This window comes from Nicotiana tabacum, chromosome 8, assembly GCF_000715075.1.
Source record: "Nicotiana tabacum cultivar K326 chromosome 8, ASM71507v2, whole genome shotgun sequence".
In the NCBI taxonomy this organism is placed as follows: domain Eukaryota; kingdom Viridiplantae; phylum Streptophyta; class Magnoliopsida; order Solanales; family Solanaceae; genus Nicotiana; species Nicotiana tabacum.
The window spans coordinates 24117964-24141527 of record NC_134087.1 but is presented as its reverse complement, the minus strand read 5'-3'; the positions used below and the strand labels follow the sequence as shown (position 1 = coordinate 24141527).

Below are 23564 nucleotides of genomic sequence, written 5' to 3'. Positions count from 1 at the left end.
CATTGCTTACAAATATCATATCAAGAGGAATGACACTATTAGCAATAAGAGCAAGTGGTGTACCAATAATGATTTTATTGTGAGGCCACCCACTTTAGATTTGATATACATCTTTAAAAAGAACCATCACAAATATATCAAAGCAGAGCAATCGTGCAAAATTTATAAGGAAAGCAAATTGATAATATAATATGAAGCACTTATGGCTAAGTGTCAAACAATCGAAATAATTGCCCGGAGTTCTAGAGATATATTGAATATTAATGAACTGTTTGGTGGAAAATTAATGGTTTGGGAGGTAATTTATGTCACGTACTACCAGTAGTTCCAAAATCGACAAAAGCATAGACTATAAAAGCTAGCTTGCCAAAGTTATACTCCCGGCCTCAAATGAAAAAAGATTCAATTAACAAGAAATATAAAGTAAGAGTAGATCCAGTATACAATGTTTTCTTGCTTCGCGTCGAAAACGAAGAAGAACATCCAATAAAAGATGATTTGTTTCTTCTTGAACACTTTATTATTAATCCCAATGGTAATAATAGTGCATTTAATAAGGAAAATATTTCTATCATTAGATTAAAACGTAATTTGTGCAAATGGCATGATAGAATTAAAAAAAATATCTTAGCTAGCAGAAATGAATATGTTGATCAACTAATAAAATGTTTATTGCAAAATTTTATAGTCAAAACAAAATATTTTTTTGTTTTTGACTCAGAAGAAAACGGGTACCAATAATTATTACCGAAAAGAACGCTTAAATACTTTAATACCAAATGGCCTTCTACCATACATGTTTGTTGTCAAATATATTATTTCTTACGTATGTTAGTGTCACCAAATATATAATAGACTAGGTTAAAAGTGATATTCCATTGTATAAAGATTGATTTTGAAGAAAAATATACCCGTCTTGTTACTAAAAAACTTAGATACGCCGAATAACTTATGTAATAGCACACAAATAGTATATAGAAGTTTTGACAATAACACCATACATGCAAAAATTATGATACTGGTCAATGTGCTTCTAAGTATATTCTTATCCCTGAATTCAAGAAACTAAGGAATATCTTTTTAAATTTGTGTGAAAATAATTTTTAGTATTTTATATTTTACAAATATAATAAATAAAGCACAAGGACAAACATCCTAAATATTAGACTATATTTATCGCAATATATTTTCTTGCACGAACAACTGTATATTGCACTTTCAAGAGGGATATTAAGATCGGCAACAAGAGTTCTGGTTAAGGCATAACAACCAAAGCATTAGGAGAAAACATACACAAAAAAATATTGTCCACAAAGAAGTGTTTGTTAAGATATCATCACATTAAATACTTTTAAACTAAAATACATAATTATTTAACTAACAAGACAAAATTAATAATTTGTGTAAGTTTTGATGATGTCTTTTAATTTTAAATTTATGTATTATGCTAATGTAATAATATTTTTCGGCAATTAGATGTTTGTTGTATTATTATACATAAAATTTCTCTCACTAATTAAATTTTATTGTTTCTTTATATAAATAAATATTTAATTATCATGTATCATTATTAACGTGCAACACACGTTCATAGATACTAGTATTATATTAAAAGCACAAAGGTCTTTAACAAAATATTGTTTGCCTTTTTTACCCTTTAAAATAGCTTTTAGATTGGATGAAATTGTAAACTTATAATTTAATTAATTTACTACGACCATTTAGGACTAGTTTGAAATCTATTAGAATTTAGGTTATTAAATATTTTCCTTATTTGAACTATGTACAAACTCCTAATATTTAGGATAATATGTAATATTAACTATAATACTTTTCCTTTTAATATGTAAACACCAGCCTTAACGTTAATTTAGGTACAAAATATCGGTTTAAACTTGAAATTGAATAACGATTTCCTTTTGCGATTAATTACATCTCTACGATGATGCCGCGTAATGTTACGGTTGAAATCTATTAATAATAATTGCACCAACCTTTTGTCCAAATTAATACTATTTTTAAAGATATAATTTTATGAATAAAAAATACTTACAAAAATCTAAGTAATATTAAAGCTCTTTCCATTTTATACGTGAATATAATAAAATAATGCAAGGTTAAAATTAGAAGGCGCCATTTATAAATATGTTTTATGTAAGTAGAAAATTAACACAAAAAGAGAAAATATCACAGAAAAATAAGCAAGCAAAGTGTCTATGTAAAATTTTGCTCAAAAATGTTTTTTCACAAAATAGACAATTAAAGATGTTATTTTTAATCAAATTGGAGTTACTATTAAAATGGTTCAATTTAAATGAGAACAAAATATAGACAAAAATGTTATTTTCGTAATATAGACAATTAAATATATTTTTAAAATTAAATCGAATTTGCTTTTAAAAAGTTTCAATTAAAATTAAATGTCAACACTGTAGACACGCAAAAATAAAATACTATATTCATGATAATTGATAAAAATAAATTCTAAATATGATGTTCACAGGCAGTTTTTTTTTTTTTTTTTGTTGAAATGGAGGATTGCATTAATAAGCTATATGCATATTCACATGCATGAATCATATATTTTCATTCATATGCTAGGATGTTATTAAATTCTAAATATGTTTTCAATCATAGATTATCCCTTGTATAAAAAGACAATATTTGAATGCATACTTATGTCCTTAGAATGAAAGATCTCTCAAAAATAAAAATAAAAAGCTTAAATTAATCAAAATTTAGCAATTTCTACTTTTGCAATAGGGATTTGTTCTTTCTAATTTGTTGGAAACAATTCCTATAGTATTTGTCATGGATCAGGAATAGAGTAACTTTTATTTTGTTTGACAGCAAAAAACAGATATCTTGTATCAATTAGTAGATCTCTTTTTTTTTTTTTTTGCAATTAAACTTAAAACATTTGTGTAGCAAAAAAAAAAAGAAGAAGAAGAAGCATTCTAGTTGAAATTAAAAGGAAGCATTTTAATTTGTAAAATTGAAGTTCAAATTATAAAATTGGAATAAATTTTAAGTCGAACTAACTGATTGAGATGATTGAAAATATCTGCAGACCGAGTTTCTTCCTTAGCTTAGCTAAATAGAACAACAATAATCATTTTCATGAACTTATAAAATTTTCAATTTTTATTTTATAATAACTCAAATACGATTTTTGATATTATATTTATGCATTTGTTTAATAAAATTTATACTTATTGAGACGAGGGACACGCGCAACGCCCTCTGTCAATGTAAATTAGTTTTTATTATTTAAACATACATTGCATTTTATTTTAACTTCAATTGCTATTTTTCAACAATTTTTTTAATCTTGTATATGTTTAATAATGATTGACGCGATGTACACGTGCAACACACGTACACTAACACTAGTTAATCCTAAATGCTTAGTTAATTATCTTACGCCAAGCAATTTTATTTATTTATTTATTTATTTATTTTGGCGTCATTTCTTGTAGATTTGTTTTTTTCTTCCTTCTATTTTGTTATTTTAGTCATTTCCCTTTCATAATCAGCTGGGATCATACCATCTCTGCCAAACTCTTTGGAGTTTGGTGAAGCGTTGGGTTGGTGACAAATCTCCTTTTTCTAGTTCTACTTACAGCAAATTGAAGTTGTCTTTCTTTGACTTAAACAATTCTTAATAAAGTTTAATCCTGGAATATACTATCAACATAAGCAAGATTAATTTTAAACAACATGGACAGCACATACTTTGTCTTTACTCTTTAATTTCATATTCAATTGACGGTAATAATTATTAAAGAGAAAGTACAAATAAAACTATAACCACTTTGGCTGACATTTCATTGGTAAAACTTATTGTAATAGTTAATCATGTTTTAAATAAACTATCTAGTAAAGAGAAGTTAAATTAGAGATCTTTAGACCATTTGAATTCCATTGACGAAACCAAATGGAAGAAATTTAGAAACTAACACCAAACTAATGTTATTTATTACTTACGAGTTCAAGATACATGTTTGGTATTATTATGTTCATAATCCACCAAACCCCACTGAAGGTTGACAATTTATGTTTTCTGATTGATTTATTAAGAATTCGTATATTATCAAGTTATCTAAATCAGCTGTAACATATAATTTATATTTTTTAGGATACTAATTTCACTTATTATGCAAGATAATCTATAATTGTATTTTAGGTGATCTGATAATGTAAAAAATTATAAAATTATTGTATAAAAGAGTTTAACTCTGTATGTGAAAGTTTGCTCAAATTGCTAATTTCAAACTCGGATAAAGGAAAGTTGCGATAGGTGGCAGCCGATGCAGAATTTGCTAAATCATGATGAATTCCCATATATTTGTGACTGAGTCATAATTGCGTATTAAGAAAACTCAAAAAAAGTTAAGTGTGTAAGATTATTTTTATTCTTAAAAAATGTATAACAAGGATTTGATCTATGGTTCTAGTAATATAATTTGCCTTATTTATTATATTACATGAAAGAGTTTAATTTATCTACTTATGCTTTGAGAGATGCCATACTAGAGCCGGTTTGGATTGACTTTAAAAAAGTAAGTTTTTTTTAGAAGAAATTGCTTTTAAGTCAAAAATTAATAAGTTGGAATTGTTTAATTTATTGCTTTTGGCTTGTTTTTCTAAATTTATTTTAAACACTTTTTGATTTTACTAAATATTTAAAAAATAAATTAAAAGAGCTTAATTAAAAGATAGTTTGACCAGCTTAAAAACCAATCGAAACACCACTAAGTTCCCACTAGGTTGAAATTGAATAGGTGTGTGAGCAATTTTCCAAGTTTAAGCAAAAGGCAAAATGATGAGTTAGTTAGTGGCGGCATCTCAATTCCCCACCAACTTTTTCTCATAGATAACATAATGAGGTCCTACCAATACCAAATTGAACTGTAACAAATGCACCACCAACCCGCACAATAAAATAAAAACGAATTTACAAGTTTTATTGGTGTAATTTATGAATTTTGAACTTATATTTGAATGTATAATTCGTTTTAATTATTAAGTTCGTAATAAAAATTTGTATTTTAAGTTATAGTTAGTTGTAGTTATCAGGTTCGTAATAAAATATTTAATATATATTTTATGAATTTATTAATACAAATATAAAATTTAAGCAAAAATTATTATTCGTTTAAACACGCAGATAAAATACTGTAGCTCCGCCCATTTACGGTTTGACGGCGCATGAATATATCCTTGTTTTTGTGTCCACCAACCAACTAGGGCTCGTAAAAGATCCAAGTATTAAGATCTAAACATGGAAGCAATCAGTGGAGTAGCACATGCTTGTTAATTTTTATAATATATTTTCTGTGTTTAAAATATATTTGTGCGTATCTCGATAATTATTTGTTTAGCTAACTGGAACAACCTACCAAAGTGATCCTGCACACTAGCTTGGAGTAGATGTAATCACATTTTTTTGGTTTGATAAGTATGCTGTTCGGGCCAATTTTTGCGATTAATTTTACGAGATACCTATAATTTCACACCAGTAAGTAATCTTATCCATCAAATATTATGATTAATATTAGAACTTGAGATGTCCAAATGAGTAATACCACTTGTTAATCACTGAGTAATTCATTGAGGAGTACTAGAAGATTATTTGAAAAAAAATCAGAAATAACTTGATTTATAATTGCTAACTGAAAATTTGTCATAATTTTAAATGTAATCGAAATTTAGCTATTTTTCAATATAAAAATAAAATATGAATAAAAATTTCATTAAAAATCCAGTACAATACGCTGGAGTTCAAATTTCTAACATATGAGATTCCAATATAATGTGTTAGAATTCATAATATACCGGAGTTCTAACATAATATATTGAAAGTTTAAATGCAAGAGTTCCATAATCCAGCATATTATGCTGCAACTTTTTGTGTTTCAGCTAAAATATTTTTGTCCAAATTTTATCTCCACTTAAATAGTAGCAACTTTTTAATTACTTTGCATATGCTCGTTATTTTTCAATAACCACCTGTAAAATAACTATGCCATACTATTTTGACAAGATTATTGTGAACTCATATGAAATTATTATATAAATGAGATATGTTAAAAGTTTTAGTTGCAACTAGGAGTGACAAAATAGTTAAAAGAAAACAGTTAACCACTCATATTATACACTAAAAAATGGGTTGGATAATGAACTTTTTAAAGACGGGTTAAATATGGATAAAAACTATATTATCCATTTTGAAAATAGATAACCAATGGGTAACCAATGTATAATCAATAGTTCTAACTTTTACATTTGTAAAACCTCAAATTGGGGGTTTCTCAAGTTACGAAGACTAAGAATTCTCCCAAAAGTGATCATATACAAGAAGTCATGGATAATATGATTACCCATATTATCCGTCGGTTAACCTGTTTTTTTATCCGTATTAAATATGAGTCGTATCGGATAATTTATCCGTTTTTTCATTATCCGTTTTTGATCCGGACCATATCCGACCCGACCCGTCAGGTTTCCACTCCTAGTTGCAATTAAGTTAAAAGTATGTAATTTTCATGAGTTCAAGTCTCATCGTCAACAAGTACTCCCCTCTTTCCCACTAGCAGGAAGATCAATCAATTTAATTTTAGATTGAATTTAAACATAGAATTTAAAAAAATTTAAAAATAAAATTTATATATATAAAAACTGCATAAAAGATAGTATGAATTATAATAATTAACACTTCAATAGATTTTAAAACATATAAACATGGTATTTTTTTGTCAGACACTTTAAATACTAACTATACAGTGGGACAAAGAAAGTATATTGTTATTATTTCTTCCCTTTTTTAAAAGAAAATTGTTATGGCTTCTTCCCCTTTTTAATAAAAGAGAATTCCTCTCTTCCCTTTTACTGTTGGCGAATATATTTGGATATACCAAATCACTTGACCGACCCAGATCTTGATATAATGACTGTAACCTTCCACACATTCCAATATCAACTATAACCTTACGTTTTTGTTTTCCTTAAAATTTTATATATTTTTAAAATTGCTGCAAAAGTTTTTGTAGTAATACATACATCTCGTCCTCATTCATCTCTTCTATTTTTATTCTCAAAAATAAGAGCCCTACACTTCCCATTCATCCGTATCTCTTTTATTGAATTTTTGGTCAAATTTTCCTCATTTGAGTGTCTCATATTTGGAATCTTTGGCTAAAATAATTTTTCTCTCTTTTTATTTCCTTGTAACAGATTCAATTTTGTTCATCAGGTGGTTAATTGTGTATTAAGATCTGTTATATTTTTATTTATCTCTGTGTTCAATGGGCGCATTAGATGAAGGGCACTATCATTCAGAAATAGAGAATGAAGTAAATCTTGAGCTTGGCTTTGAGGTTCAGCCTGAAACTGTTGCTATTAAGGATGCTGTAAAAGTCCTTTTGCAAGGTTTGGGTGAAGATATTAATAGGGAAGGCATTAAAAAAACTCCTTTCCGTGTTGCTAAGGCTCTTCGTGAAGGAACTAGAGGTGAAAATTCTTTACATCCTTTTGGAATTTTAATCTTTTAATATGCTCAAGATTTGATTTTTATTTGTTCTGCGTCAATGAGTATAACTAGTAGCTTTGGCTCGAACCTTGTATATGTGTAAATTTACACCTTTTTTGGATTTTTAATTTTTTACCTGCTCAAGATTTGATTTTTATTTGTTCTGCACCAGTAGCTTTGGCTCGAACGTTGTATATATGTTAAAAATTCACTTAATAGATTTCGAATCCAGTAAATCAAATGTGCTGTGGTAGAATTCCGAACTCGAACACATTATGTTCAAATCCTGGATTTGACTCTTTATGGATCTGCTTCCTTTCTCCTTTCTATGAGATCTGGGGAAAGTGCAGCATATGCATCTAGCTTGTTAGCTTGGATTTAGATTTTCAAAGTCTTACTTGGAGACAAATAATAATAAATTACTATTAGTAAGTACTACTGAAATAGTATTTGTCTCATTACTATTTGTTTATGTGTTGCCCTTGTCGGAAAATGCCCAATAGCTGAAAGTTAAGTAAGTTTGGCAACCAATAATGATGGGGTATCCAGATTTTTGTTTGTTGTTTCTTTAGTGAAGATTCTGCAATCATGAACACTTTGTTCCTGTGTGTATAAAAGGAAAGAGAAGGGGTAGGTTGGTGGAATTAGCTTAATCAGAGTCCAGACAAACATTTCCTAGGAGTAGCTATTTCAGTTAAACAACTCCTTTTATGCCGGAATTTCATCTTGTCTGTTAAAACTAAAAAGAAACAGTCTTTCTCATCCCTTGTTCCTTTCTGCATTTTACATTTAAATGCTTGATTGCTAGTTAGAGCTGGAATTCTGTTTAGGCTGAAGAACTTTTTTTGTTGATTTTTTTTTTTACACCAGGAACTTGATAACGTTTTAACAAAGTGCTCCAAGTCGTTAGTGTCTTTCTATTTTATGCTAGTTTAGTGTGGATCTCAACATGCTGTACTCGTAGGAAATTTACATCTTATAATAGCATGAACCTATTGATATTTTTAATTTTACCTGGGTTGGTGGAATGATGTTTTGAACTACTGTTTGACTCTAGTCTTTCATCTTTTATGTTGAATGAAGGTTACAAACAAAAAGTGAACGATATTGTTCATGGCGCTTTATTCCCTGAAGCTGGATTGGAAGGTGGAAGTGGTCAGGCTGGAGGAGTTGGTGGGCTTGTGATTGTTCGAGATCTTGATCTCTTCTCATACTGTGAGTCTTGCTTGCTCCCGTTCCAGGTCAAGTGTCATGTAGGTTATGTTCCCTCGGGACAAAGGGTTGTAGGACTAAGCAAGCTCTCTCGGGTGGCTGATATTTTTGCAAAACGGCTCCAAAGTCCACAGCGCCTTGCCAATGAAATTTGTGCTGGTTTGCAGAATGGAATTAAGCCAACAGGTGTTGCTGTGGTTCTACAGTGTTCACATATTCATTTCCCAAATTTCGAAACAGCCTTTCTCGACTCGACTCCCCAAGGATGGGTAAAGATATTAGTCACCTCAGGTTCTGGTGTTTTTGAGGATGAAAAAGCTGATGTTTGGACTGATTTTTTAAGTCTTCTGAAATTCAGAGGTATCAGCATAGAAAGTGCCCACCCAAGGCTCTCCGACCAATCATGGTGCCCGTCTCAATCTTGTGGCAGGTTGGGACAAGCAAATTCAGCTATAACAAATGCAGTGCTTTCGATACTCAAGTCTCTGGGCGAAGACCCGTCAAGGGAAGAGCTTGTAGGAACACCATCTCGGTTCGTGAAGTGGTTCATGAATTTTAGTAATTCGAATTTGGAGATGAAACTGAATGGCTTTGTTCGAAGTAGAATAGATACTCGAATTCATCCTGGTCAGGTTGGTAGTTTCAAAGATGGTATCTGCTCTGAGCTCAATTTATCGTTTTGGTCCCAGTGCGAACATCATCTACTTCCTTTTCAAGGTGTTGTGCACATTGGTTATTACTCTTTGGATGGACTGAATCCAGTTGGAAGAGCGCTATTGCAATCAGTAGTACACTTTTATGGCTTTAAACTCCAAGTACAGGAAAGACTTACAAGGCAGATAGCTGAGACTGTTTCATCGCTCTTAGGTGAAGACATAATAGTAGTCGTGGAAGCAAATCACACCTGTATGATATCTAGAGGAATTGAGAAGTTTGGAAGCAACACGGCCACATTTGCTGTTTTGGGTCGATTTTCCACTGATCCTGCTGCAAGAGCAAAGTTTTTGCAGAGCCTCCCAGATTCTTGTTCTGCAGGAAAATAGCGTCTTGACTGAAAGGAAATATACAGGTTACAGCAAGTAGGTACTTGTCCTTTCAATGGCTCGGGTAAAACTGGAGGAATTGAGAAGCAAACTCACACTGAATTTGAAAACATAGGTCCTTTGCTCGGAATGCAAGGTCCTGTTTTTGACTTCTATACCATAGTGATATATGAGGTGATGAATTTTTATCCATATTTTTTCCATCCTTATATTTTGTAGCATGAGCAAGGGTCCATACCAGCAACCTTCCAAAGTTGCCCTTGATTCTTTTTCCAATGCAGTTGCCCTTGATTGAAGTGTCATACTTGGCACATTGCGCCGTATAGCTTATACATGATGTTTTCCTATCTTTTCTGCAACATTAATTTTACTGAAGTTCTGTTTGAATTCATCCAGTATGATGTTTTTGATTAGGCATTTCAGTATGATGTGAATCAGAGTTTTTCCTTGTCTACTGAGCTAATACTTCCTTTAAAATGTCTAATACAGTGGTATCTACTTCCCAAACTTCCCATTGCAACCTAATATGATGAGAAGATGGTGCATTTTTAACTTTATGGGTTTCACATCTTGCAGAATGTTTTAGCAACTTCTCTAAAAATAATAATAACCAGAGGATGGTGCCCTATCACGCGACCATATTCTGGAGAAAAGTTCTGAACAGAAGTAGAAGTAGCATTTTGTGATTGACAAAAGACTTCTTGGTCCAAAAAATGTACAAAAGGTATTTGGGAAAACCTTATCTTGAACATATTTTTTCCGAAAACTTTTCTATCTTTTCTAGAACTTTTTTTATCTTAACCTGAGGTTTTAGAGTTGACCTTTGAAAATGAAGAAGTTATCTTTGGCAAGGAGTGCTTTGCTCCTACCATAGTACTTCTCGTCACAAATTCGAATTAGTTGGAGCCCCAAAGCAAGTATCGAGCACCGGGAAACCCAAAAATAAAAACTCTTCACCGCATACTCTCTCTCTCCCCTCCTATGTGAATGCTAAAATGCTGACAAACTTTGCCTAGAATTATTAGCACACACACACACACACACACACACATATATATATATATATAATGCCAAAACGAATGTCACTTCCCTTGTTGAGAGAATTAACTTTGAATGGTCACATATGCAACAGTAGTAAAACGGCAGAGTTAACACTCGTAATGATCACCTTTACAAAGATTTCCCAAAGATAGCCAATTCTCCAAGTAAGAGAATTATAGCTGAAAGATCCTATATACAAGGAGAGCAAGACAGCTTATGCTGTTTATACACATAATAAATACTGCATTTTCGAAATTTCACAGCTATAGATAAATGCATCCATTTGTATACATCCGAGCTCACCAGTAAACTTAATCAGACCATAAGTGTCGGATTGTACCCCAATCTATGTTTATATCTGATTGGGGGTGCTCGGTGTGAAGATCGCAAACAGAATCAACCCCACTTGCATGGAAATCAACGTTGGGTACAGAATCAACGGTAGTCACATCCCAATCGATGTTTACATACGATTGTGTTACCTGTAGATTGGGAACAGAATCAATTAAAATTGCATTTCCATCTATGATTTACATGTCAGTGCAATACCCAATGGCGAAGATTGAAAAAAGAAGCAACCTTGCCATGAAATTGAACATATTGATTACCATTCCCACAAGTATTGCTAGAACCGCATATGCCAGTAGAAATGATACAAGCATCTCCAAGACACCCTAAAAGAGAAAATGCAACATGTTTTAAAATTGCACGATAGGTAGTAATTTAAACTGAAGAGCACATGTAGATGCAGAGTATGGTACAATTTACAAAAAGCACAAATCAATTATCATCTATAAAGCTATGAATACGGGCATTGTACTTTTAAGTTTTACCATCCATGTCATAATAACTGAATAAAATACCTAAAATGAATAGTGCACGCAAATGTAGCCCTGTGAACTAGAAATAGCAATGCAATAACTGGACCTTAGTAGGCTGTCAATATTGAGCCATAAAGTGTATGCCATCCAAATTCAAAAGGTTAGGCGGGTGACATTCATCTAAGTGACAAATAGGAGTAGCCCAAATCAATATTTCAACAGCCTGGGCTACATTAATATCAGACTTTACAGAATTTTGTCAAAAGGTAAAAATGAAAAAAGAAAAACTAATTGCTCTTGCATATGGCATTTTTATTTTATTGCACAGTGAATAACTTTTAGCAACTTTACTGTATAGCTACAAGCAGAAAAATAAAAAACAAACGGAAAAGTGAAATTTGAATGGTTGGAATATGACCCTTTATTTACTCAAACCCATTTTAACCCGCATAAATTTGATCCTACCCGAACATGCAACACCCTAGACCTCTGTATTGTAATAGGTTACCCTAGTGGAGAGACAAAGCATAAAAGGGGGGAAACGACTAATGTCAAAGACTGCATAAAAACATGCATTACTGCTTAAAGACTGCAGCTAGAAGGTCTAAATGTTGACTGAACGCCCATTTGATCTAGGAAACGTCCATCAACTGATGGTGCAACCATGGAGATGATGGCATACGCACCATACAAGTTTAAACCTGTTTTTACGGACAGATGAATTTTGAAAAGTCCCTAACAAAGAAGTGAAACTACCTAACACAAGAATCAACCATGTAAGTTAAGTTCCTCTAACAATAATCTCACCTTGCTGCTAAATGGGCCTTTGAAAGGTAGATTTTTATCAGCGTGCTCGAGGCAATAACGAAGCATGTTAAGTATAGTCAACTTAGTTCCTGCATCATCGCTTTCTGAAAACACAAGACCCAAAAAGAGAAAAAAAAGGAGGAAAAAGATTAGAGTTTAGTTCAACTTAAACAAATTCATGTAACAGCAGGCTAACTTATCTTGATGCCACCTGGGATGTCAAAAATTTGTTTCTTGGGATGAATACCAAGCAGCTGTCCCAAATGCATGCGGATTCGCGTACGATCAGAAAGGGAGAGTAAATCACCATGTGTGAGCACAACAACAGGCTTGTCATCTGAGACGTCGAGAGTGAGCAAATTAAAAGAATCATAATATGCCTCCAACAATGAGAAAGAGAAAATTGGATGATTAAATACTGAAATATGTGATAAACTTAGCATCAACCTGACGCTTGTTTTTGAATGAAAGAGGGATTTCTTCTCTTTTTTCTTGTTATTTTCAATGTTATTTTGGAAATCCAAGATGAACTACCGCATATTCTAAATCAAGGAAGCTTCAATTAACATTAATTGTTATCTAGGAGAACAACAACAACTTTGTTTCTATCTATACATTTTTTTAGTACTCACAGAATGCCTAAATTTCTTTTAATCAAATACATAGCTCTTACCAAGCTCAAAAACAGACTGAAGTGTAATAAAGTTAAAAGAAATTAAATTAATACCTTCAAATGACAAGAGAGGGTCGTTGAAAGTTGTAGCAACAGCTTGAGTTTTTCGCCTCTTGATTTCATCATCACTGTCCATCAATTCCAGAATTGAGACCGCACTGACAACGAATATGACAAAATTAACCACCTTGGCCTCAATGGCACAGAAACTATTTCGGCGAGCTTTAGACTTCATTTTGGATTTCAGATGTACATCGTCAGAATCCCTGCCAAAGGAAGCATTTCAGAAAGTCCAGGTACACCAAGTAAGGTTTTGTTTAAGGAAATTTAAGGAAAAAACAATGATATGAACCTCTTTATTAGCTCCCCATGACGAACACCCTTTGTCATCCATTGCTTCACCATTTTCTTATTTTCAGCCAAATCATCTGACAAACTACGTGTGTCATACAAACAAAAAGAACTTGAACCTCTTGGTATCATGTACTCTTGGAGAAAAAATGTCCCATCTCCAACAGAAGAATCTGGTAATCCATAGGTTCAAGAACAACGATGCTGTTATATCTGCATTAATTATCTGACAACTAGTATTTAAAGAAACAAACTATCTAATCACATTAGTATCTACGATAAATAGAGCACACATGACAAGCGTATTCTTTGTGGTTATCTTTTATCAAATTTCACTTATTTCATGAGAAAAGGAGAGAGAACATACACGATACTGGGGCCCTTTCTGGTGTAAAGGGATCATCCTCAAGCACCATCGAGATCTTGTTAACAAGACTGCTTTTTCCAGATGCTTTTGGACCAATCAACAAGAGTGTCATCTTTTTTGGTATATTATAATCGCCCTTTTTCATGCCACCCAACTCCTCAATCCATGATCCAGGAGTGTAGCTGCAGTGGTCATTTACAATGTATCTAAACAGATGCATAGTAGTTACAATAAAACACTACAAAGAACAATATGATATGCTATGATAGATTCTACCATGTAAAGTTGAGAAACTGAATAAATGCCGGAATGAAAAACCATTTCCCACTTTCTGAAGCTTAGCAGATTATCCAGTATTAAAACCCAAAATACAATATTTAATCCAAATATCTGGAAACAGAGGAGGAGAAATCAAACAAGGCCATGAAACAAACAGCACCCCACAAATAAATAAGTAGAACAAATACGAGGAGCATTGTTAAATTATCATATCTAGTTACTTATTCCCGAGAGTAAAAGAACAAGAATAGCAAACAAATGACTATAAATCACAGTACCTCAATATTTTACTTTTGACTTCCTTCCAACGGTCGTTATGAAGGTGCAGTTCATCATAGCTCTTGAGAACATCCATATACACATTCCTTACCCGCTTTCGATTAACTTCATCCAAGGAATTTGAAGAAGCTCGAACGGATTCCTCAGAATCCATAAAGCCTAGGCCAACTTTTCCATTCTCCACTTTTAAGCCAAAATGATCACCACCACTGAACACATTCAAATTTCCAACCACTAGTATTACAATATGTACACACACACACATAGAAACTGTAGCGAGGTCCATCTTTGCGTACAAATCAGGAACCAGTTAGAGTAATTACCTGAGAAAAGTAGGCGAGCCTAGAGAATTTTCAGGGAAGTCTTGATCAAGAGATGATGCTTCTGCAAGTACCAAAAAATCAATCTTTTTATTTTTTTTTACCTAAGAATAACAGTCAACCTACTGCAATACCTCGTTATTTATCCGAAATTAAAAAGGCCAACATTTTACAAACAAAAATAGGAAAATTTTATGCAACAAATGTGAATACTGAATACATACAGAAAAGAGAGAGACCCATAATGTACCAGTGGAATAGATGAGAGGGGAATCAAGGGTTGTAGTATCTCCACCCATAGCTGAAAAGTGAAAACTTCTGTGAATTTAGGTTTTTGAAAGTTTACTCTCTAGGGTGAAGAGAAGAGTAATAAGGTGATGATGATGAAATTGGAAGTTCAATTACTTAGCAAACAAGAGTTGAAGGGGCGGCATGTGCTCGGTCATTGATCATGTTCTTCTGCCACGTGTCATCTGATTTGGCAATAGTTGATTGGTTCTTCGAGTCTCCCATTCTATTATGATTTCTCTAGTTAATACCATGAAACTCTCCTAAACTATAATATTTTTGTCAGTTTATTGCTTAAACTATTCAGTATCCCCAAAAAACCCCTGAACTATATTGTTCTTCATATTAAAACCCCCTCGTCGTTGACCTAGCATAACATGTGCAAACACTCGCTTGGGAGCGCGTGACAGCTGAAAAAAATTATATAAATAACTCATATAGCAGAAAATAATGGCTAATTAGCCTAACCCTCTTTCACATTTATTTGTTTTTAATAAATATTCTCCATATTTCAATTATATCCACCTTTTTCCCTCATTTTTTAACCATTTTTCCATTTTTTTTACATTTCTTCTTTATGTTTCACCTTCTTCTTCATTTTTAACCTTTTTTCTTCAGTTCGCCATATGGGTTTCCTCTGGAAAAATTTCTCCCTCTCTTGTTTCCTCTGAAATATTTTATTCTCTTTCTTGTTTTAGTCTTCTTTCATTTCTTACACATATTGTTGAAAGAATACCAATTTAAATATTCTTATTAAACTCAACACCTTGTAGAGAATAAAGTTGAATATCTTGGACCTTCTTTATGTAATCTGGAATTAGAAAATGTAATTTTATTTGTTGGCCAATTGATTTTTTATTTGTGAAATTTTATTTTGTGTAATCTTTTTTATGTAATATAAGATGATTTTTAAGAAACACTATATGCCTTTATTTATATTTTTCCGTCCTACAAAGTGAATATAAATGACTTATTCAATTAGAGATTAGCATAAAGCACAATCACAATTAAACCTAAAATTAACATAGGGCATTAAATATTATTTTGGCCAAAACTCATAAAATTAATCAATCATCCCAGAGTAATACATCATGAGTAAACTATATAAAAAACTCTTTAAAAACTATAAGTTAATATAGTTAGACAGACGCAACATGGGGTTTTAATATATAGGGGAATATAGTTCACGGGGGTTTTGGAGATACCAGATAGTTTAAGTAGGTAACTAACAAAATGGTGAAAGTTTAGGCGGGTTCTAGGCTATGTTGAATAGCCACGTGTAGTGCTACAAGGCACGTTTTTTAAATAATTAGGAGAGTGTACTACACACGCCTCTAAGAATGCAATAAGGGATTTTTAATATGAAGGGCAATATAGTTCAGGGGGGTTTTGGGGACACTAAATAGTTTAAGTAGGAAACTGACAAAAACATGATAGTTTAGGGGGATTTTAGGGTATTAACTCTTCTCTAATTAATAAGGTTACGTTTCACTTGGAAAAAATTACACTTATAGGAACTTTGAACTGTTCTTCAGATGTTGTTTAACTGAATTAAGAATTATTTTTACCAACTTGATTTATAGCCTGTTTGGCCAAGCTTCTTTTTGGCCAAAAGTACCTTTTTTTGCCTAAAGCACTTTTGGCCAAAAATTAAGGTGTTTGGCCAAACTTTTGGAAGGAAAAAAAGTGTTTTTGAGGAGAAGCAGAAACAGCTTTGGAGAAGCTTGACCAAACACTAATTGCTGCTCAGAAGTGTTTTTCAAACTAATTAGCCAAACACAAACTGTTTTTCACCAAAAGTACTTTTGAAAAAAAAACACTTCAAAAAAAAAGCTGATTTTTGTAGCTTGGCCAAACGGGCTATTAATAAGATGAAAATCCAGTTAGCTCCATGCGAATAATTTTATTCTCCCTCCGTTCACTTTTAATTGTCCACTTTTCGCGACTCTTAAGAAATAATATATAAAATATATATTTTTTAATTTTACCCTAATGATAGCATTTTTAAAAGTCTTGGAAAATGATTTAGGAAATGAGTAGTTAATGATAAAGGTAAAACGGAAAAAAAAGATTCTCTTTCTCTTGATTTCGTATAGTAGACAAGTAATAGTGAAAATATATTTTTGGTATTATGAACAAGTAAAAGTGAATGGAGAAAGTAGTAAATTACATAAATACTAGGAAAAGCACCAGTTAATTAACACTCGTAACCATGGGCAGAGCTAGAGGAGCATTAACCCCTTCGTCGAAAAATTACATTCACCAAATTATTTTTTATTTATATATAGTATATACTAGTAAATGCTGAAACCCCTTGGCTTCATCACATATTTACTTTTTAGATTTTCAACCCCTTAGTGAAAATCTTATCTCCGCCACTCCTCATAGTTATCAACTTTACAAATGAATGTCAGTTGTCCTAGTAAGAGAATCATTGCTGATAAGTCCTATACATGCAAGAAGAGAGTTCTACTGCTGCTGTTTATACAGAGAGAACATTGCATTTGGGGAACATAACAGCTATAGACAAATGCATCAACCTCATTACATCCGAGCTCATCAGTGAACATCGCCACACAGTAAGTGTCGAATTGCACGCCAAATTGCAACCCACTGTATGTTTACATCTGATTGAGACGTCTCATTGTGAAGATCGCAAACAGAATCAACACCATTTGCATGACCACCTATGTTTACATGTGGTTGCAATACCTCAGGACCAACAACAGTTGCATTCCAGTCTATGTTTACCTGTGATTACAATGCCTATAAAATGCGAACACAAAATCAACCATAGTTGCATTATAATCTATGTTTTACGTGTGATCATACCTCAGGGTTACAGAATCAACCGTGCCTATGAAAATGAAAATCCATCAAGATCAGCACCACTCCCACAAATATTAATAGAGTTGCCTGTGTCAGTAGATGTAAAAGCATCTTATTCAAGGCACCCTAAAAGAGAGAATTGTAACCTGATTTGAAAATGCACGATAAGCAGTAATTTATACTGAAGAGCACATGTAGATGCAGGGTATGGTACAATTTAGAATAAGCACGAATCAAATTTCATCTGTAAACTATGAATACGTGCATTGTACCTTTTCAATATCTGTTATAACGCCAGCTGAATGCTATACCTAAAATGAATTATGCAATATAATAACTGGATCTTATAGCCTGTTTCGCCAAGCTTCAAAAATCAGCTTATTTTGAGATGTGCTTTTTCTCAAAAGTAATTTTGGAGAGAAGTAGTTTGTGTTTAGTAATTATTTTGAAAAGCACTTCTGAGCGGTAATTAGTATTTGGCCAAGTTTTTAAAAAGTGCTTCTAAATATATTTTTCTCAAAAGTGCTTTTGGGGAGAAGCTACTATTTTCTGCTTCTCCAAAACTGCTTCTGCTTCTACTCAAAAGCATTTTTTTTCTTCTAAAAGCTTGGTCAAACAGTTCAACTATGGAAAAAAGTGCTTTTGGCATTGGAAAAGCTTGGTCAAACAGGCTATTAGTAGGGCTGTCAATATTGAGCCGTAACGTGTAAGCCATCCAAATTTAACAGGTTAGGCGGGTGACAGTCATCTAAGTGGCAAAATAGGAGCAACAGACTCGGCTATAGCTAATCATTACAGAATTTTGTAAAATAATAGATGATTACAACTATTTCTCAATAAAACAAGTTGGGGTCGGAAAATACTAGAGGACTCGAAAAAAGAAAAGGACAGTCAATTTCTTTTGCCTATAGTAGTTTACTTACTGCCGAGTGAATGATTTTTAGCAACTCAACTGTATAGCTACAGAAAGAAAAGAAACAAAAGTGAGTTCTAGTTGAACGGCTTGGACTACGACTCACTCCTCAACCCTTTCTGACCCAAATAAACTTGGAAACATGCAACAGGATCCTTTATCTACTCAACCCTTTGAAACTCGCCTAAGTTCGACACAACCCAAACATGTGACACCCTGAATCTCTGTAGCAGTAGCCATAACGTGGTAACTCTTGCCAATAAGCAAAGCGTACAAGTGAAAAATGACCAACATCAAAGGCTGTGTAAAATTATGCACTACTGCTACAATATTTAACTAAATTGATTGTTCCAAGAGACTGTAGCTAGAAGGATGAAGTGTGGACTGAATATTTGATCTAGGAAATGTCCATCAACTGATGGTGCAAACATGATGATGATGGCATGTACGCCGTACAAGTTTTAACCTGTCTTTACAGACAAAGGAACTTTAAATTTTAAAAAGCCCCTAACAAAGAAATGAAACCACCTAAACAAGAATCAACCATGTAAAATTAAGTTCCTCTAACAATAATCTCACCTTGCTACTAAATGGGCCTTTGGCAGGTAGATCTTTTTGAAGGGTAGGTTTTTATCAGTGTGCTCAAGGCAATAACGATGCATGTTGAGTATAGTCCACTTAGTTCCTAAATCATCACTTTCTGCAAACACATGACGAAAAAAAAGGGGGGGGGGGGGGATGAGAGATTTACTTCAACTTAAAGAAATTCATGTAATAGTCTTCGGATGGATACTGAGCAGCTGTCCCAAATACATGCGGACGCGCGTACAATCAGAAAGGAAAAGTAAATCACCATGTGTGAGCACAACAACAGGCTTGTCACCTGAGATGGCGAGAGTGAGCAAATTAAAAGAACCGTAGTATGCTCCAACAATGAGGAAGAGAACATGGGATGATTAGATACTGAAATAAGTGATAAACTTAGTATCAGTCTGACGCTTGTTATTGAATGGGCTAAAGATTTCCTCTTTTCTTTTCTTTTTCTTATGACTATCAGTGTTATTTGATCCAAGGTGAACTCCCCCATATTCTGATCAAGGAACTCCTCAAATAGAGACTTTTTAAACATCTAGATTTTACAACTGAGATGCTGTCCCTCCTATCATTAAAGCACGTATTGTTTCTATCTACACATTTTTTAGTACTCACAAAATGCATATAATATACAACAACTACACTGCTCTTAAGAGGATAAAAGACAGATTGAAGTGATAAAAAAGTTAAAAGAAAGTGAATTAATACCTTTGAGTGACAAGAGAGGGCTGTTGAAAGTTGTAGCAACAGCTTGAGTTTGTTGCCTCTCTGTTTCATCGTCACTATCCATTAAGTGCAGAATTGGACCGCACTGACAACAAATATGACAAAATTAACCACCTTGGTCTCAGTGGCAACTATTTCGGTGAGCTTTAGATGTCAGATGTGCATCATCAGAATCCCTGCCAAAAGGAGCATTTCAGAAAATCCGGGTAGCCCCCAACTAAGGTTTTGTTTGAGGAAATTCAAAAATAATCATATAGACCCCATTACTTGCTCCCCATGACAAACACCCTTTGTCATCCATTGCTTCACCATTTTCTTATTTTCAATTAAATCATCTGACAAACTACGTGTGTCATACAAACAGAAAGAACTTGTGGCCAAAGAGCTTGCACAGCATGCTAGTAGTCAACCGCCACTGTTGTCGTCAGGCAGTTCTCCTGGTCCAGATGAGACAACTGGAAGGGCAGACTCTACGCCTGAAAACCTACCTACTAGCTCTGTAATTGAGAGCTTTTCCATAGAGTCCAGGATTGGTGACAGCAAGCACAATAATAATAGGCAAGGAAAAGCACATGGAGTGTGGAGGCAAAGGGGTTTCAGCAGACTTGGCATTGGACACCAGCAAGAACACTTACTCTGGATCACACCAGCAAGAACACTTATAAGACTCTGGATCACACTCGATCTTTGAAGCCTGATGGAGATTCTGCGAAATCTGATTCGAAGTGGTCGAGTGAGTTCGATGTATCAGATGGTTGGAACATGCCTTTCTGGTGTAAAAGGATCATCCTCAAACACCCTCAAAATCTTGTTAACAAGACTACTTTTTCCAGATCCTCTAGGACCAATCAAGAGGAGTGTCATCTTTTTTGGTATATTATAATCGCTCATTTCATGCCACCCGCAACCTCAATCCATGATATGGGGGGGGGGGGGGGTACCTGACCCTGTTTATTATGTGTATCTCAACAGATGCATATTATTTACAAGTAACCCAAGACAAAAATTCCTTAAATAAATATGTTGAACAAATTTGAGGAGCATTATTAAATTGGTATATCTAGTTACTTATTCCTCCAGAGAAAGAGAACTAAGACAGAAAACAAATGGACTACAAATTACGGCACCTCAACATTTTATTTTTGGCTTCCTTCAAATGGTCCTTGTGAAACTGCAGTTTATCATAGCTCTTGAGAACTTCCAGATAAACATTCCTTAAACGTTTTTTATTAACCTCATCCATAGAATTTGAAGAAGCTCGAACGGATTCCTCCAAATCCATAGAACCTACTCCAACTTCTTCATTCCCCACTTCTGATCCAAAATGATCACCACCACTGCACACATTCCAATTTCCAACCACTAGTATTACATAATGTACACAGAGAGAGAGAGCCTGTAGAGAGTCCATCTTTATAGGAAAAGCAGGAACAGTAAATACCTGAGAAAAGTTGGCGAGCCTAGTGGATTTTCAAGGAAGTTTTGTTCAAGAGACGGCGTTTCTCAAGTACCAAAAATTCAATCTTTTTCATTTTTTTCAGTACAAAGAGTCTAGTTCTTTACAACAACAACAAACCCAGTATATTCCCACAAGTGGGGTCTGGGGAGGGTAGTGCGTACGCAGACCTTACCCCTACCTAGTGAAGGTAGAGAGGCTATTTCCAATAGACCCTCGGCTTAGAAAAAGATTCTAGTTCTTTAAATAAATAAAATTTATGGAAGACACGAGAATCAATCAATCAATCAACTAGTCTTAGTTCCAAATCAATTCCGTTGGGCTACTCCCTCTGTTCCATTGTACAGGGCACTCTCTTCTTTCTAGTCTATTCCAAAAAGAGCAACATTTCTTTACCACTGGAAATTTATTAGCTTTAAACTTCCAAATTTCCAATTTTAATTTTACTGACATGTTGTTATAACCATAAAAATGTCACGGCATGTTAGAAAATCACAATTTCAAGTTCAAAAGGTACCTTTTGGTATATGATAGTAGTCTTTCTTTTCTTCTTAAACTTTATGCCCAATCAAACACCTTCATATAAAATAAAACAAAATCACCATCTAATATAAAATTGAAGATTATATGAGTAGAACTATTTTTTACCTAACTGTCAACCTACTGCAACGCTTCATTCTGTACATAGGCAAAATTATGCAAGAAATGTGAATACATACAACAACAAAAAAAAAAAAATGAGAGCTATAAAGAAAAATTCATATAATGTACCCATAGCTGCAAACCCTTTAATTTTATTTTCTTTTTGTGGTCGGGGGGGGGGGGGGGGAGAGGTTCAGAAAAAAACAAACATTATATTAACTTAAAGTAGTAGATATACAAGGAAAGAACCATAGCTGGGTCATTACAAAAGGGGAACGTTGCACAATAATAATGATAAACCTAAATACTCATTCATCCAACTGCTCTTCATTTTCAGTAATATCTTCAACTACCAAATACTGAAGAGCAATGGAGTATTTTGCAGTTTTAGCCCTAGCAAAATTGTTGCTGCTACTCCTAATAAGATATGATCCAAAACCATCCGCTTTAATTGTGTAAATAGAGGAAACCCATCTCTTGTAAATGTATAGCAATCTCGGGGAGTCACTATGATAATGAGTATCAGAGAGTAAAAGCTGACATGGCAATGACCCCTTTTGATTAGCATACATCATTGCATTTTTACATAGTGCTAATACTCGAACCATAGCCAAATCTTTTCCTCGATTATTATTGTATTTCTCTTGGCATTTTCCTTCATTAAAAAAATCAGCAAAATCATCAATAATAACTGAAACTGGAGCAGGATTATTATGCATATGAAATGCAGCAAAGTATTTCTTAATTCCTTCTTCGTCCTCTATATACTTCATCTGAATACGTTCAAAAATAGTACTATCAGAGAATGGATCAATTCCCTGAGCCAGATAAGGGGGTTTTGTTTCCAGCTTACGACGGTTGCAAATGAAGACCACATTACCCTCCCTACTCTCTGTTGCTGAGTTAATAGCGAACTGGAAAAGTAAAGAGGTTTTTCCTGATGAAGGTGGACCAGAAAGGAGGAGAACTGGGTCACTACTGCGAAGACTATTGAATCGCCCAACAGGTAAGAATTTCTCCACCATTTTTGTTGGAACTTTGAATAAGAATACTTCTGTGATTTTTTGGGTTTTTAAAACTAAAAAACTCTCTCCCACGTGTCAACTGATTATGGTTAATTGTCATCTGATTATGGTTTTTCAAATTCCAGTTCTATTATGGTTTCTCTAATTAATGAGGTTACGTTTCAGTTAAAAAGTAGTACTCTGTCCATTTCAATTTAGCCGATGAAGATTGACTTGTACAAAGTTTAAGGAAAAAAAAAAATATTTTTTGAAGCATGTGATCCTAAAAGGGCAAAAGTTTATTATTTTCAAATATATATATTATTCTTTTCTAAATGAACTAATAAGCAAAATATGTTATTTAAATTGAAGCACAGGAACTACGGAA

At 33.3% G+C, this 23564-nt stretch overlaps 3 protein-coding genes and 1 long non-coding RNA gene across 7 annotated transcripts; 1 reads left to right on the top strand and 3 right to left on the bottom strand.

Annotated features, from left to right (window-relative positions):
• Positions 1 to 6890: 6890 nt before the first annotated feature.
• Positions 6891 to 10238, top strand: LOC107759240 (GTP cyclohydrolase 1). The gene is made up of 2 exons (XM_016577123.2): positions 6891 to 7512; positions 8615 to 10238. Exons 1-2 carry the CDS (start codon positions 7308 to 7310, stop codon positions 9784 to 9786), a joined length of 1377 nt encoding a protein of 458 aa, XP_016432609.1. The 5' UTR covers positions 6891 to 7307; the 3' UTR covers positions 9787 to 10238.
• A 651-nt stretch (positions 10239 to 10889) lies between these two features.
• LOC107759241 (uncharacterized) lies at positions 10890 to 15132 on the bottom strand. Of its 4 annotated transcripts, none has more exons than XM_016577125.2 (10): positions 14975 to 15132; positions 14728 to 14788; positions 14404 to 14613; positions 13847 to 14052; positions 13481 to 13652; positions 13183 to 13394; positions 12667 to 12792; positions 12456 to 12559; positions 11436 to 11501; positions 10890 to 11309 (listed from the first exon to the last, which is right to left on the bottom strand). In XM_016577125.2, the coding sequence occupies exons 1-10, from the start codon at positions 15021 to 15023 to the stop codon at positions 11139 to 11141; spliced, it is 1377 nt and encodes a 458-aa protein (XP_016432611.1). In that variant the 5' UTR covers positions 15024 to 15132; the 3' UTR covers positions 10890 to 11138. The 4 variants fall into 4 exon arrangements, with proteins under 4 accessions (XP_016432611.1, XP_016432612.1, XP_016432614.1 ...); XM_016577126.2 differs by having other exon boundaries at positions 13847 to 14028; XM_016577128.2 differs by having other exon boundaries at positions 14949 to 15096.
• Positions 15133 to 17293: 2161 nt separating this feature from the next.
• On the bottom strand, positions 17294 to 20987 carry LOC107759244 (uncharacterized). Its single transcript, XR_001642134.2, has 5 exons — positions 20710 to 20987; positions 20057 to 20250; positions 19334 to 19454; positions 17845 to 17928; positions 17294 to 17763 (listed from the first exon to the last, which is right to left on the bottom strand). It is a non-coding gene; the product is annotated as an uncharacterized LOC107759244 (long non-coding RNA).
• A 1372-nt stretch (positions 20988 to 22359) lies between these two features.
• Positions 22360 to 23320, bottom strand: LOC107759245 (uncharacterized). Its single transcript, XM_016577132.2, has one exon. It carries the CDS (start codon positions 23195 to 23197, stop codon positions 22481 to 22483), a length of 717 nt encoding a protein of 238 aa, XP_016432618.1. The 5' UTR covers positions 23198 to 23320; the 3' UTR covers positions 22360 to 22480.
• Positions 23321 to 23564: the final 244 nt, after the last annotated feature.